This window comes from Bemisia tabaci, chromosome 9 (assembly GCF_918797505.1).
Source record: "Bemisia tabaci chromosome 9, PGI_BMITA_v3".
Lineage (NCBI taxonomy): Eukaryota > Metazoa > Arthropoda > Insecta > Hemiptera > Aleyrodidae > Bemisia > Bemisia tabaci.
In genome coordinates this window covers 2,487,061-2,501,399 of record NC_092801.1, presented here as the reverse complement: position 1 = coordinate 2,501,399, position 14,339 = coordinate 2,487,061, and the positions used below count along the sequence as shown (strand labels likewise).

Below are 14,339 nucleotides of genomic sequence, written 5' to 3'. Positions count from 1 at the left end.
CTGTAGTGGGGGATTCAACATGGCGGCATCTTACATCCATCGATAGTATTTTAACATGCACTTGAATTAAAAGTGATCTTGAATATTTGCAAAGAATTCCTAGATGTATTTAATTTGCTTTTTCACCGATTCTTATGTGTAAGAATGATGTCTTGTGTGGCTAAGTTTCGAAATTAACTTATTGTTACCTAGCCGCGAAGGGTCCTCATGCAGTAGAATATAGTTGGGCGGTAATTGATATCTCTGATGCAGCAGCTCAAATCTGGGTAAGTATTTTTGTGTATTTGTGACACTTATATGTAAATTTTAATAATTTTATTCATAATTTATCCTCTTCCCTCATAAAAAATTAAAGACTCCGTCTTACGAAGTGAAACATAGGTATACGCTTTTAATTGCACCTGTAGTTTCTTCTACAAAATACATAAAAACCGGTCTTCAGGTACGTTGTTCACTACAAGTAACATCAAAAATGAATTCTACGCGAAAAATTACCTAAGCACACTAGTAAGTGAGACATTGAATGACCAGGGATATTCGCTATCAGCGTAGTAAAAGATCAGGCGCATCGCGAATTTGCCGAAACGGCGCGCCACAGGTGCCAAGTAGCTGGGCTGAGAAGCCGACAGAAAAATGCACAGCCGAGGCGTGACTATCGCATATCGGTGTTTCCCCGTTAGAAGCTATGGTAAAGAATCGATTTGTTCGCATCGCATTCGAGCAATCGAGTATTTCGATATTCGTATCTCCGTCCTCCACCTCAAAGTGAGGTTGAGATTCAATATGGCGGCCTTGCATTTTCTCTCGCGATCACGGCCGGTCCTCCGATCGTTCAATTAATTTGAATTTATTTAATTATTAGCCGTCTAAACTGTCATCCTCTCTGCAGCTGCTCATTTGGAAGTACTTCATCAATTCGAGACGAAGATTTAACCTCGGGGCCAACGAGAATCAAGAAGAAGCCATGGGAAGTGCGGAGCAACCGAAGTTTTGAGTGGATCTTTACTGGTATGAGTCGTTTTTCTTGTATTCCTTTCGATCGCCTTTCCTTCAACTAAAGTGCGGGAGCTTACACTACTGATTCTTCTTTGAGAACGTAGTGAAGTTTCCTTAACTTACGATGTCACAACAGAATTGTCATCAGACTCCGGTGACGGGACATGTCTTTTTGTCTGTCACTGGACTCGTCCATGGACCAAGAGGTATATCTTTATCTCCTCTTATCTTATCTGGTCAATCAATAAATTCAGAACGATTCTTGAAACTCTGTCGGCACGCCAGGACAAGATATGGAATGTTTGAACTTTGTGTCTCAAAGACCTTGATCCTGCAGGCCTGGGCATGCTGATAGGAGTTTCTAGGATCGACTCCTGTGTGTGAGACTGAAGCTAACTTTAAAGCAGTGTTACCGTTCTGCGTAATTGAGGGCTTTTTTTGTGTAATTGGAGGGTTGCTGCATAGTGGCTGCGTAATTGGAAGAATTCTGCGTAATTTGTGCGTAATTGAAGTTTTTTAAAAATTTCAGTTTCTTATCGTCGGTTTTTAGGTTAGGTATGTCATGCTAGACCATCTCTTCCCTGCGAATCGATAGCTTAGCCACTGTTTCACCCTCTCATTTCTCTCTCCTTATTCAATGGGCCAGTTGCGCTGGTAACAGAATCTTGTTTTGATGCTTGGTTCTAGTAGATCAGCTGTAAATATAAGATCCGTCCCAACAGCATCTCTCTACCTTGAATATTAACTGAGATATCTCGCCTTGACAAACTCGATTTATAACGTCAGCCACTGCGGTAGTGCATAACATGATATGTCCTACCGTGGTAGATGATGTCATAAACCAAGTTTTTCAAGGCGAGATACCTCGGCTAATATTCAACGTAATACGGCTGTTTGACCAGATCTTATCATTTTTAAGTGATCTGCAAGAATAAAGTATCATCAAATGATTCTGAGACCAGCACAACTGACCGATTCTTCTACTTCTATGTTTTATTTCCATTGTTTCAAGTCTAAATTTTTCGTAGTTACCTGTTTACTCTGCTATCTAGAGGTGTCGTCAGCTAAGTTGGCACTTGTTTAGATTCCACTCGCAAGCAATTGCGATGCAATTGTCCAACAGCAATATGGGATTGAAGGCAGCCCAATCGTGAGCTTAGTCAATCCTCGATTCCTGTTAGACGACTACTTTATAGTTGCTTGCAAACGATATGTATTAAGTGCCAACTTAGCTGACGACACCCCTACCTCAAGTTAGCAGTATTACTTCTGATAGTTTTACACAAGTTTGCCCTACCTAAGTTTGTCCTACCTCTTGAAGGTATAAAGTTATTTGACCAATTTTATCTACTCTCCACCGTCAATGTCCTCTAGTACTGAATTGTGCAACACTCAAGAATATTTATTTTTGGTTTACAGTGTACTCTCCGTTTTTAATTGATTAGAGTGGGTATGTTTTCAAAACCATTCATTTCTCTAAGTTCCATATACAACAATGCTTTCTTGCCAAGTCACATTTTTATGTCTCGATGGTTTTTTGCACAGAGGAGTCAACTTCTCAAAATGGCGGCAGATAAGGTAACATTAACTGATGCTTTATCCAACGTCGACGCCTTAGATGAGCTTACGTTACCGGATGAACAACCGTGTATTGAAGCTCAGCCATGCTCTGTCATTTATCAAGCTAACTTTGATACCAACTTCGAAGACCGGAATGGGTTCGTCACTGGCATAGCAAAGTACATTGAAGAAGCCACCGTTCACGCCAGTTTGGTAAGCTTCACATTCCTGCTGCTTGATTACCGCTAATCTGTTCAATTGAATGGATGATAAATGATATTTTATGATTTTGAGGAAAATCTTGCTTTTTCAAGATAATTTTGAGAAAATTGACAGGAAACCATAAGTTTTTGGCAGGGAATGAATACAAAACAAGAATTACCAATAACATGCTTAAATCGGTGTTCAGAAAAAAAGATGTGACTCTTTTACTCTTACCTAAATTATTTCAGAACTACAGCAGGATCAGAAACATCGTATCTGAAAAGTTAGTTCCATGCAAGTGTTTTCAACTTAAAGCAGACATTTTGAAAATTGGTAGTGGCATCTATTTTAGAATAACATCAAAAATTTATGCATTTCTTTGATGGAAGGTATAGGTGTTTGATTATTTGAAAAATCGGTAATCAAAATACGTAATTAAGTGATCAGACGATTAATCAGCAGTGAAATAATCGATTTTTTCAAATCTTGCTGTAAATGGCTACTTGGCTGCTGGGAACTAAAATTCCGTAGCCATCAACACATACTGATATACATACGCATGAATATATGTTATTGTTTTACATACTAATTGTGTTTTTTTTATTGTGTGTGTGTTCGATTTTCTTCAGATGGAGAACATAGTGAGTGTGTAGACAATTTCTTGAGCATCTAAATTAGGAACCAACATTTTTTAGAGTCATAATCAGCTTCTTAAAATTTCATGGACTTATTTAAGCCGATTAATCAACTAAACGAATTTCTGATTAATTGTTAACTATTAATCAATTGGACGATTAATCGGAAGACTGTTATTCGATTATTAAGGGCTTGATAAATCGATTACTAATCGATAATCGGAACACCTCTAATGGAAGGTCATTTGAACCTTGATTTCAATTTTGAAGATTTCTAACTGTCCAAGGAATCCATCGCAGATCGACCTTTAAATGCAAATGCATCAATTTTTGAACCTTTATAGCATATGCACTGAAAACAGTCAATAGGTTTTTTCATGGAAGCTTAATAGACACTGGTTTTGGTCGTTTTAAAAATTCAGAGCTTTACCATGTTGTGAATTTGAAGTTGTTAATGTACCAATCCTGTAGAATGTCTATTTGTAATGCTCCAGAATGAACTGTTGGAAGATGGCTTGGAACATGCGGTCATGCTGTACACGTGGCGATGTTGCTCTCGAGCCATCCCGCAACCGAAGTCCAATGAGCAGCCGAACCGGGTGGAAATCTATGAAAAGACTGTTGAAGTATTAGCTCCTGAAGTGAACAAGCTTCTTAACTTCATGTATTTTCAGGTGAGCATTCTGATTTTGTTAGTTTTCAACATTCGGTAGGTAATTGATGTGGTGTAATTTAGGTGAAAACTTGCATCATGTTCTCTACTAAAATGTCCAAGAAGTGTAACTGATCTTGCTGGGCCAGAAAAACGTGCAAGAAAAAAGGGATCTTTGAATGCTTTAAACCACAATTTCCACTAATCACCACAATGCTAGAACTTAGTTTAGATTACCCACCTGACAAGCCCTCTGCTTTTTACGAGGGTCATCCAAAATGTAAGGTTCCCTACCTTGCATCTTCCGAACGAAAAGAGATAAATCAGATCGGTAAAAATGCACATATTAAGCATACTCTAAGCTTTAAAACAAGCTCAAGTTTTTGAAAATCGGTTGAGGACTTCGCGAGAAAACTCAATTTTACTAAGACGACCTCCTGTCGTCGCGTGCCCACCTCCGAGGTCAGGATGCGCGTAGAGTCCCTTACTTCAGACTCGGCTTATCGCCTCTAAACATCAAATCGAAAGGAATTTAAAAGTTTTATCAAGTAGGCCTTACCTTACTTTTTGAGATAGTCTCCGCATCTTTTTTGACATTTCTGGTATCATTACAGCAGCTCTTTCATGCCTTCTGCGTAAAAGGTCTCGTCTTGGCTCCAAAACCAGTCATTGCCAGCGATCTCCACCTCCAAATTGGTTTGAAATCGCTTTCCACAGTGGGAGTTTTTCATCTCAGGATAGACGAAAGTCACCTGAGGCTAAATTAAGAGAGTACGTACGATTGGGGAAAAATTTTACCACGGTAAGCAACTGATTTGGAGGTGGAGATCGCTGGCAATGACTGGTTTTGGAGCCAAGACGAGACCTTTTACGCGGATGGCATGAAAGAGCTGCTGTAATGATACCAGAAATGTCAAAAAAGATGCGGAGACTATCTCAAAAAGTAAGGTAAGGCCTACTTGATAAAATCGTTTAAATTCCTTTTCGGTTTGATGTTTAGAGGCGATAAGCCGAGTCTGAAGTAAGGGACTCTACGCGCATCCTGACCTCGGAGGTGGGCACAGCGACGACGGGAGGTCGTCTCAGTAAAAATGAGTTTTCTCGCGAAGTCCTCAACCGATTTTCAAAAACTTAAGCTTGTTTTAAAGCTTAGAGTATGCTTAATATGTACGTTTTTACCGATTTGATTTATCTCTTTTCGTTCGGAAGATACAAGGTAGGGAACCTTACTTTTTGGATGACCCTCGTAGTTCCGTGCAAAAACTGGTGATAGTGCCTATATTTCACAACTGTGTGATCTTTTATTTATTTATTTATGAAATGGTACAATTGAAACAATGTAAATTATTATAGTACATGCCAAATACCGGTCACTGTGCCTTAAATTACCTGGCGCATTTAGCAAGAAAGCGGTCTTGGCTGAGGACTTGTCAAAGGTCTTAGTCCTTTTGATATTCATTCAGTTTTTCCATTCATTGAACTTCTATCTTATGTTTGCTAATACTCATCGGAAAATTTCATTTTTTTAGGATATATGCCATAGGTTTAGATCTCAATCGGTTATACAATGATAAATTCTCGCTTGCCGAATGATAATTACTTTTTTGAACTATTGCCCTGAGGAAAGTTTCATGCTTTCAGAGAGGAAACTACTGAGTGAATTTTCTGTAAATTTTCACTTAGAGAATTGTAAAATCATGAAGAATATTCAGTAGGAGTTTCAGCAAATTACACACATTTGCTTGATCATAAAGGATGAAAAATTGGTGAAGATTCTGAAACAAAGCAACTGAAGAGTGTCCTTTCTGTGCTTTGATTTTCTCAAAAATTGGAATTACTTAACAAATCCTAATAATGAACTCAAATTTCATTCTATCATTCTCTTCATACTTTACTGTGATTATTCCTCAATTTATTTACTTCTATTAAACTGTACATGACATCTAGGAAAGTCTTACTTTCTACTTACAAACTCATGTTATACACTCAGTCTGCATTTCAGCAGCTTCTGTGGTCACAATCATCAGTTGATTGTCAACGTTGATGGTGGCCTGGAGGGTAGTTACTACAGCGCATACTGACCATGAAAAATATACCTAGGTGAAAGAGGTATCTAAGTTTTGTGCACATTTTAATCACATAACTTTTACTGTCAAGGAATAAATAAATTTAGTGAGATCATTAATCTTTAACTCCAATTATTTCTTTCACAGCGAAAAGCTATTGAAAGGTTTTGTGCAGAGGTAAAAAGGCTGTGCCATGCTGAAAAGAGGAAGGATTTTGTGTCGGAAGCCTACTTGCTCACCCTAGGAAAATTTATCAATATGTTTGCGGTGCTAGATGAACTGAAAAACATGAAATCAAGTGTGAAAAACGATTATTCTACCTATCGCCGGTAAGTTTATGTCTTTAAAGTAATAAAAGATTTCTCCACTTTGAAGTTTTCTCCTGTGTACCTGAATGAAGATTATTTTTTAAAAAATGTGTGTACAGAAGTAATATCGCAAAAGTCTCTACAAGAGGTTTCCAAAAATAAATATTTAAGTCTTTTACGTTTTAATTAGAGTTTATTAAAACTGAGGAAGGAAAAGAAGAGACAAAAGTCACATCAGTCTGAATGCATCAAATCATCAGTTGGCCCATTGGTTAGCATCTAAGTATCTGTTGAATGGTGCAATTTTTGGTTGTGACATTAGTCTCTTCTTTTCTTTCCCCAGTTCTATGTCTTTCAGCCAGCTGATATATCTTCAATTGTCAAGGAATTTTACCCAAATGAGTCAGGTAAATTCCTTTTCTAATCTCTGTGGCAACCCTGTGTTGCATTGTGGAGTAAAGGTGTTCGATTATTTGAAAAATTGTATAATCGATAATTGGTAATTTTAATACGTAATTAATCGATCAGACGATTAATTGGCAGTGAATTAATCGATTTTTTCGAACCTTGCTGTAAATGGCTAGTTTGACTGCTGGGAATCTTAAATTCCGTAGCCACCAACATGTACTAAGATACTTACGCTTGAATATATATCATTGTTACACTTACTAATTGTATTTTTGTGTGTGTTTGATTTTCTTCAGATGAAAAACATTGTGAGTGTGTAGACAATTTCTTGAGCATCTAACTTACGAACCAACATTTTTAATTCATTATCAGCTTCAAAGAATTTAATCGACTTGTTTAAGCCGATTAATCGACTAATCAAATTTCCAATTAATTGTAAACTATTAATCGATTTGATGATTAATCTAAAGACTGTTAATCGACAACTTAAACCGATTATTAAGGCTTAATTAATAGATTACTAATCGATAATCGGAACACCCCTATTGTGGAGAGTTAAGTCCTTTGTCCTTGACATCCAACAGTTTTCTCCCTTCCTTCTGATTCATATCAAACCTCGATTGTAGCTCAAAAGTATCGTCACAAGTTTTTACACCATTGCTTCTTTTTTCAGTGCCGCCCAGTTCTTGAAAGTTATGGCAGATTCACACACCCTGCAGGAGTCGCAGAATTTATCCATGTTCCTGGCCACGCAGAACAAAATTCGAGACACGGTTAAAGAGAATTTGGAAAAAATAATCGGTTATGAAGAGCTTCTGTCCGATGTTGTCAATCTGTGTGTGCACATGTTCGAAACAAAAATGTACCTGACACCCACCGAAAAGCACATGCTGGTTAAAGTGAGTATCATGTCAGCCCATCTTCGTGATTCGTTCGACCTTCGAAAGTGATCGGTTTTGACATTTTTTTCAAGGCCTTTGAAAGTGCTTGAACAATTCTCTACCGATAAGATTCAGCAGTTAATTTAAAGAAAATTTTTTTTTTATTTATTTATTTATTTTTGTAATTACACATATTGAATTACAACTTATATTACTAGACCTTACGAGTCTCTACAAATTTTCGTTTAAGCCTAATATAATGAAATAGAAATAAACACCGCTTTATGGATTAAATTAATGAGAATGATAATGAAGGATGAACAAATGAGATGGAAGTAAAATCCTGTGAAAAGTGGGAGAAAAACTAACTAATATTAACTATAATTATTCCTAGAACTAGATTCTAGAGAATTTTCCTACTAACTATGCTTTCGCCCTGTCAGTCAACAAAGACTGGTAGGAGCCAGAGGCACGAACCTAACACCGACGGAAATGAGCTGTGCTCAACTCATGTGGTTTGCGTCTTTTTAACCTCCGGGTCTCGGGAGCCCCAATCCAAAAGCGCTATTGCTTCGGGATTGGGGTGACCACCCAGTCTCTCTTCATATCTATTGTACATACGTGAGATGTACATGTCCATTTCTTCGATCCCGAGCTCATCTCTAATATCGATGTTACACTCGTACCACCTGGCCCCTGCCATTTGTCTGAGTATTTTATTTTGAATTCTCTCAATAATTTTGAGATTAGAACTGGCGGCACACGCCCAAATCTGGCAGCCGTATACCCAGATTGGCCTTAACATTGATTTATAAAGTATAATTTATTTTTTAGCTTTAATTTAGATCGCTTCCGAGAAGCCATTTTTAAAGAAATGAAGAAACATTTGTTGATATTTTGTTTTTTGTAGGAAAACATCCTTTTCTCAAACGTAATTGCTGTCTTTCCGAAACGAGCATCCAAAATTGTGACCCAAGCTCTTATTACAGGGAAATTACTGTATTTTGGAAAAAATTTAGCAAAAAAGTGAACTATTGTTCTAGTCAAAGCCTATTGAAGAACTTTTGTTCCAGTCAAAGCCCATTTATGACTCTGAAGATCTCGGAATTGAGATTTAACACGACTCTCAGAAAAGTGTTTTTTAAAAATTCTCCCTGCTATTATTGCTCTTAGGTGTTAAACTAAACTTTTAAATTCAAGAAATGTAACTGAAGTTCAGGTGACTCGTTAACTTTGAATAAGATTTTGTATTTTGGCCATGTGTCTCATCATCAGTCCTTCTTCTGCGCTTTTCTTGACTTCATAGCAAGACAGTTCTAAGTTACTCAGTATTTTTTTCTCAGGTTTCACAATATTTCGCCTTTGATAAATGAAAAAAAATTAAGTTTGCAAATCTTTCAAGTCTTCATTTGTGATCAGATTGTGAAAAGGGACTTTGTCTTCTGGGAGATAATTTTCCTTAACTTTTTTTTATTGTTTAAACTACGTTTTTCTACAACCTAAGAATTTTTTTATGGAACTTCGGAACTAGGAGATTTGGCAGTCACAAGCCTTAAGGGTCAATTTTTCGTCAAAATGTCCTGATTTTCTTCCTCCTTGCATTAGCAAAAAGGAAGGGATTTAGCATTAGCCAAAAAGAAATTTTCTCTGTGGAAAAAAGGTCCCTTCTCACAGATTTGGTCACAATTACATGAAAATACTGTCAGTAAAAACATCGTTTTGTCTTGGTTTGCAGGTCATGGGCTTTGGTTTGTTTTTGATGGACAACGAGCTCTGCAATATCAACAAACTCGACCAAAAGAAGAAACTAAATCTCAGTAAAATTGACAGAATTTTCAAGGTATCATTTTGTCAAATGTTATCAGTGTCGCATTTTCTTAACTGACTTTGTACACTTTTCGACGAAGCAGTCAATGATTCCAAGTTGTCTTTTGCTCCAGTGTTTTCTGTATTACTTCCTCCAACTCCCAGTTCTTTCGGTATAATAGCTTAACTCTGTATGGCATTCATTAAGTTCAGATCTTTGGTTCTAATATTTAGTTTTTCCCAAGTTTCTATTTTTGTTTTTTGTAATAATTATGAAAGGACGAATCCTGTGATGTTCGTAAAAACAAAATAAAATAATAAAAATTCAATAATACAAGGTGACACCCTGACATAGTACTGTACAAAATCTGATCTAGTAAAATCCATCAAATTTTAAGGATGTCCCCCATGTCCTCACAGGGATTTAGCAGGGACATTAAAAAAATTTGTTAAACTGCAAAAACTGGAAAATCAAGCTTTTACTACACCTAATTGAATTTTGGTTTTCCTATCCGTCATGAACCTAATTCATGGTGAAATTTTTTTATAAATCTTTAATATTCTAAATCTTATTTTTTTTCAATCATCATTTGAATTAATTTTCTATGTCTGATGTCTTTTTCTTTTTCCTTTTTCAGAATCTGGAGGTTGTCCCTCTCTTTGGTGACATGCAAATAGCGCCATTCAACTATATCAAGCGCTCGAAGCATTTCGACCCTGGAAAATGGCCTTTATCGAGCTCTACTACGATCAGTCCCCAAGCTGATTTGATGGTGCACTTGCCGCAAATACGAGAAGACCACGTCAAGTACATCAGTGAGCTTGCAATCTATAGTAACGAGGTACCTCCTCTCCCTCTTACAAATTCCTCCTCCATTTTTATTGTTTTTAATTTTTTATACCACTGTTTTAGAAATAACAAGTGTGAATGAACAGTATCCAGCAAATAAAGCGAGAAGTCTTGTAATAAGTTTTTAACATGGAGCATTCTCTAGAGAAGGTGAATTTCCATTGAAATCTAGTGTATCGAGTATGTTATCTTTTTTTGTTATTTGCCAGTATCAACCATTTATCTTGAAACATGTTTTCATCTGAGAATAACGATCTTCAAAAATTTTTTCGATGACTTGTAAAGTAAAACGTTTAATTACCCTTCACAATAGCAATTTAAAGATAGCAAAATGAGTAAAATCTTCAGCGTCTTAAAATCTTAGTGGAACTATTAGTTATACTTGATTATTCATGTCAAAAACAAATTCGTGAAGACTAAAGCAATCTAGAAATGGGTATGAAAATTTGTTCAATTGTTAACTTACAATAAAAAAAAAAAAAGAATGCTCCATTCTTACATTTTTCGATAATTTTAAGGTGAATACAACATTCAAAGAAATGAGAACGGATAAAGAAAACAAGGAAACATCCGATTTAGCCTTGCGTGGTTTACAATTGCTGTCGGAATGGAGCAGTGTTGTCACAGAGCTTTACTCGTGGAAGTTGTTGCACCCGACGGATCATCATCAAAATAAAGAATGCCCACAAGAAGCTGAAGAATATGAAAGAGTAAGTACGTCACCATTTTTGGAATGTCCTCTCTAGGTCATAGCATTTTTTCAAGTTATTCATTTAACTTTCCCCCTCACTGAGAAAATGGAGTGAAGGCCTGCGCCTTTGTGCTGAACTTTGGATGTTTATTGCCAGGTTTTCAGCCTTTAGAGCGAAGAAAAGTGAAGCCATGTGGATCATCAATTTATTACAGTAGCAATTTTGATAAGGTATCAGTAGAGGTTTCCTCCGATTAAAGCAGCGGAGAATGCTGATTATAGGCTGCCTCAACCAAAATTGATTGTTGTTTCATCTATTTTTGTAACATAATCAATTTTTACATAAATCCTTTTGAAGGGAGGGTGAGATACTTGTAGAAATGTTATATTTTACAGTATCAGTCGAGATAAAAAATTGTTAAAGTGTATCTAGATGGAGGCAAAAGAGTGTTGCCAGCTCGCATAAGTTGCCTTTGATTCTGTAGGATTTCTTTACATTGAAAATCAAGGATATTTGAACTGAGTCACGGAGCTCAGCATTTTGAGAAAGTCAAAAATCTTTTTGGAAGATACTAGGATGTAAGGAAATTTTCGTATTCGTTTGTTCGATAAGAACCTAAATCAAAATTGATCAAAAAATCAATAAGATGGGTGAGGTTGCAACTCAGAATAAAACAACGAACAAAAGCTGCTTCTAGCTGCAGTAGCATTGAAGAGCGAAACTAATCAAATTGTATATCATCATAGTTGCAACACTCGACCCGAAAAAACTAAAGACATTGGGGTCAGATGCCGCAACATGGCAGTCTGACTAAACTTCAAAAACACGAATTTTCCTCCCCAGACTAAGACGAATAAGAACTCAAAATAAGTGCCAGAAACCGCAACAAGGCTATCTGGACTTTAGCTCTCTTCTTAGCAGCTCAATACAAAAAATCGGCTATAGGTGACCGCAACGTGGCTCACCTGTTAACACTCGCGAGAATTCGCGAGCATTCAAAAAAGGGGGGTTTTAGTCGCACTTGAGGTGATCCCTTATAGGTTCAAGACCTTAGGCGCAACAAGCCTTTTTAGTCTTGTCTTAAGGGTCTCTCGAAGATTGACTCAACAAAAGATCGCACCGAGGAGTTGGCTCATAGATTCAAAACCATAGGCTCAACATGCCTTTTTAGCTTTGGCTTGAGGACTCCAAGGTTGATCACAAAAACTCTGACGAAACACGGAGCACGTGCTCAGGCAACAGTGTCCGGTCCGGGCCTCTCTTCAAAAGAGGTGACAATAGCTAAATAGACGCAACTTGTCTGTAATCTAGCTATCGCCGGGTTGGGATTCTCGCTCTACGTAACTCGTCCCAGAGACACTGATTAGGAGGAATCAGTGGCCGGGCAACCAAAAACTAAAGCTCGCCAATTCTCGCGAATAAAATGAACAACTTAGTGCTAACAATACAACACACAATAAATCAAAGGCTACTTAGTCAAAAATGCCAACAATCTATCTGGCAAGTAGCAAGGTCCAGGAAAGATGACTTCAATTGAGCAAAATCAATGAGGAAAACGGTACAAATTATTAGCTCTCAGGCCGGCGATCTCAACGCGATCTATCGGCTGAAAGCTAAACTACTTGCTCTCAATTTCAGCTGCAATATCAATCGAAAAAATAGCCAATACGGAACATACCCCTCACCAAAATTTTCCTTAAAAAATTTTCCAATATTGATTGGAGGTAGTTCTATGGTAATCAAGAATCTGTTTTAAAGTGAACCTTAATAATCTATATACTGCACTTTCAGTGTGCTATAGTACAACAATAATATTTACAAGCCGATATCTTTGATCAGGCGGAGACTGACTGCTCAACCTGCAGTCAGCCAGCGGCAGTTTCCTCATTTTCCTCCTCGGCCATTGTCGCCGCGGGAAGGGGGCACAATTTGTTCACCGGGCGCGTGTACTCTCCGGTAGACGTCCGGACCTTCACGACGCGGACCACATTGTCTCGTCCTGGACAAAGTTCGAGCACGCGTGCGAGCGCCCAGTGCGTCGGAGGACAGTTCGGATCTAAGATAATGACAATATCTCCAACAGCCAGGTTCCGCGTGGGAACATTCCACTTGGCGCGTTGCTGCAGAGTGTGGAGATAGTCACGCTGCCAGCGCTTCCAAAATGATTGGGAAAGTCTTGTCAATAATTCCCAGCGTGACAGCCGGTTAAGGGAGACATCTGAGAGATCGCGCTCTGCCCGTGCTAAGAGAGGTGCCCCGATCAAAAAATGCCCCGGAGTCAGAACATCGATTTCTGTGGGGTCATCCGAGAGGGCACACAAGGGCCTTGAATTTAATATGGCCTCAACTCGCGATAAAACGGTACTGAAGGCTTCAAAAGTCAGTCTCTGATCTCCAATCACTCTTTTTAAATGATGTTTGGTGGATTTAATCCCACTTTCCCAAATTCCACCAAAATTTGGAGCTTGGGCAGGCAGGAAATGCCAAGAAATTCCTTGTTTAGAGCAGTAGGCCTCAATTTCTTTTTGATTTTCAGGTTTGCGGTAGAATCTAGAAATATCATTCAGATAATTCCTAGCACCGATGTAGTTTGACCCACGATCCGAGTAAATATCACGTGGTAAGCCACGGCGACCTGTAAATCGATCAAGAGCTGCGAGGAAGGCTGGTGTCGTCATTTCAGATACTAGTTCCAAATGAACAGCCTTTGTTGCAAGACAGATGAAGAGGCATATGTAGGATTTTACAAATCTAGCTTTTCGAAGCGACGTGTCTTTGGTCCAAAAGGGGCCCCCCATATCTGTTCCTACGGATATAAAGGCACGACCTTGTGCGACACGAGCTATCGGTAAATCTCCCATCAATGGGTTCAATGGACGAGGGTTTGCTCTAAAACAAGTGACGCATTTTGCCAAACGAGATCGAATTATCTGACGGGCCGAAATTATCCAGTAACGTCTAGCTAGTAACGACTGAAGCGTTCTCGGGCCAACATGCAAATAATCTTGATGATAAGAATCAATCAATAGTTCTGTCAATTTTGCTTTCTTGGGCAATAAAATAGGATGCTTTTGCTCTTCTGGCAAATCTGCATTAGTCAATCTACCCCTCACCCTGAGGATATTTTTTTCATCCAGGTAAGGGTTTAATTTTTGTAAATAGCGAGACAATACTAGCCCTTTACTCAATTTTCGTAGTTCGTCTTCAAAGAACAATTTTTGGGTTATACGCACAAGTGCAAATTCAGCTTCTCTTAGTTCAAGGACAGATAATTCACCCGA

General features: G+C 38.0%; 1 protein-coding gene across 5 annotated transcripts in view; it reads left to right on the top strand.

Moving 5' to 3' along the window:
* The first annotated feature begins 52 nt into the window (after positions 1-52).
* LOC109036337 (cytoplasmic FMR1-interacting protein) overlaps positions 53-14,339 on the top strand; it is a 39,705-nt gene continuing 25,418 nt past the window's right edge. The window contains exons 1-9 of one of the 5 annotated variants that reach the window (XM_072304558.1): positions 53-266; positions 890-1,008; positions 2,542-2,769; positions 3,890-4,069; positions 6,261-6,442; positions 7,503-7,728; positions 9,446-9,550; positions 10,155-10,358; positions 10,885-11,076. In XM_072304558.1, the coding sequence (XP_072160659.1) occupies positions 2,560-2,769; positions 3,890-4,069; positions 6,261-6,442; positions 7,503-7,728; positions 9,446-9,550; positions 10,155-10,358; positions 10,885-11,076 (1,299 nt within the window). In that variant the 5' untranslated portion in view covers positions 53-266; positions 890-1,008; positions 2,542-2,559. Of the gene's footprint in view, positions 267-782; positions 1,009-1,287; positions 1,495-1,532; positions 1,552-2,541; positions 2,770-3,889; positions 4,070-6,260; positions 6,443-7,502; positions 7,729-9,445; positions 9,551-10,154; positions 10,359-10,884; positions 11,077-14,339 lie in introns of those variants that run through there. The other 4 variants (XM_072304559.1, XM_072304562.1, XM_072304560.1 and 1 more) reach the window with 4 other exon arrangements.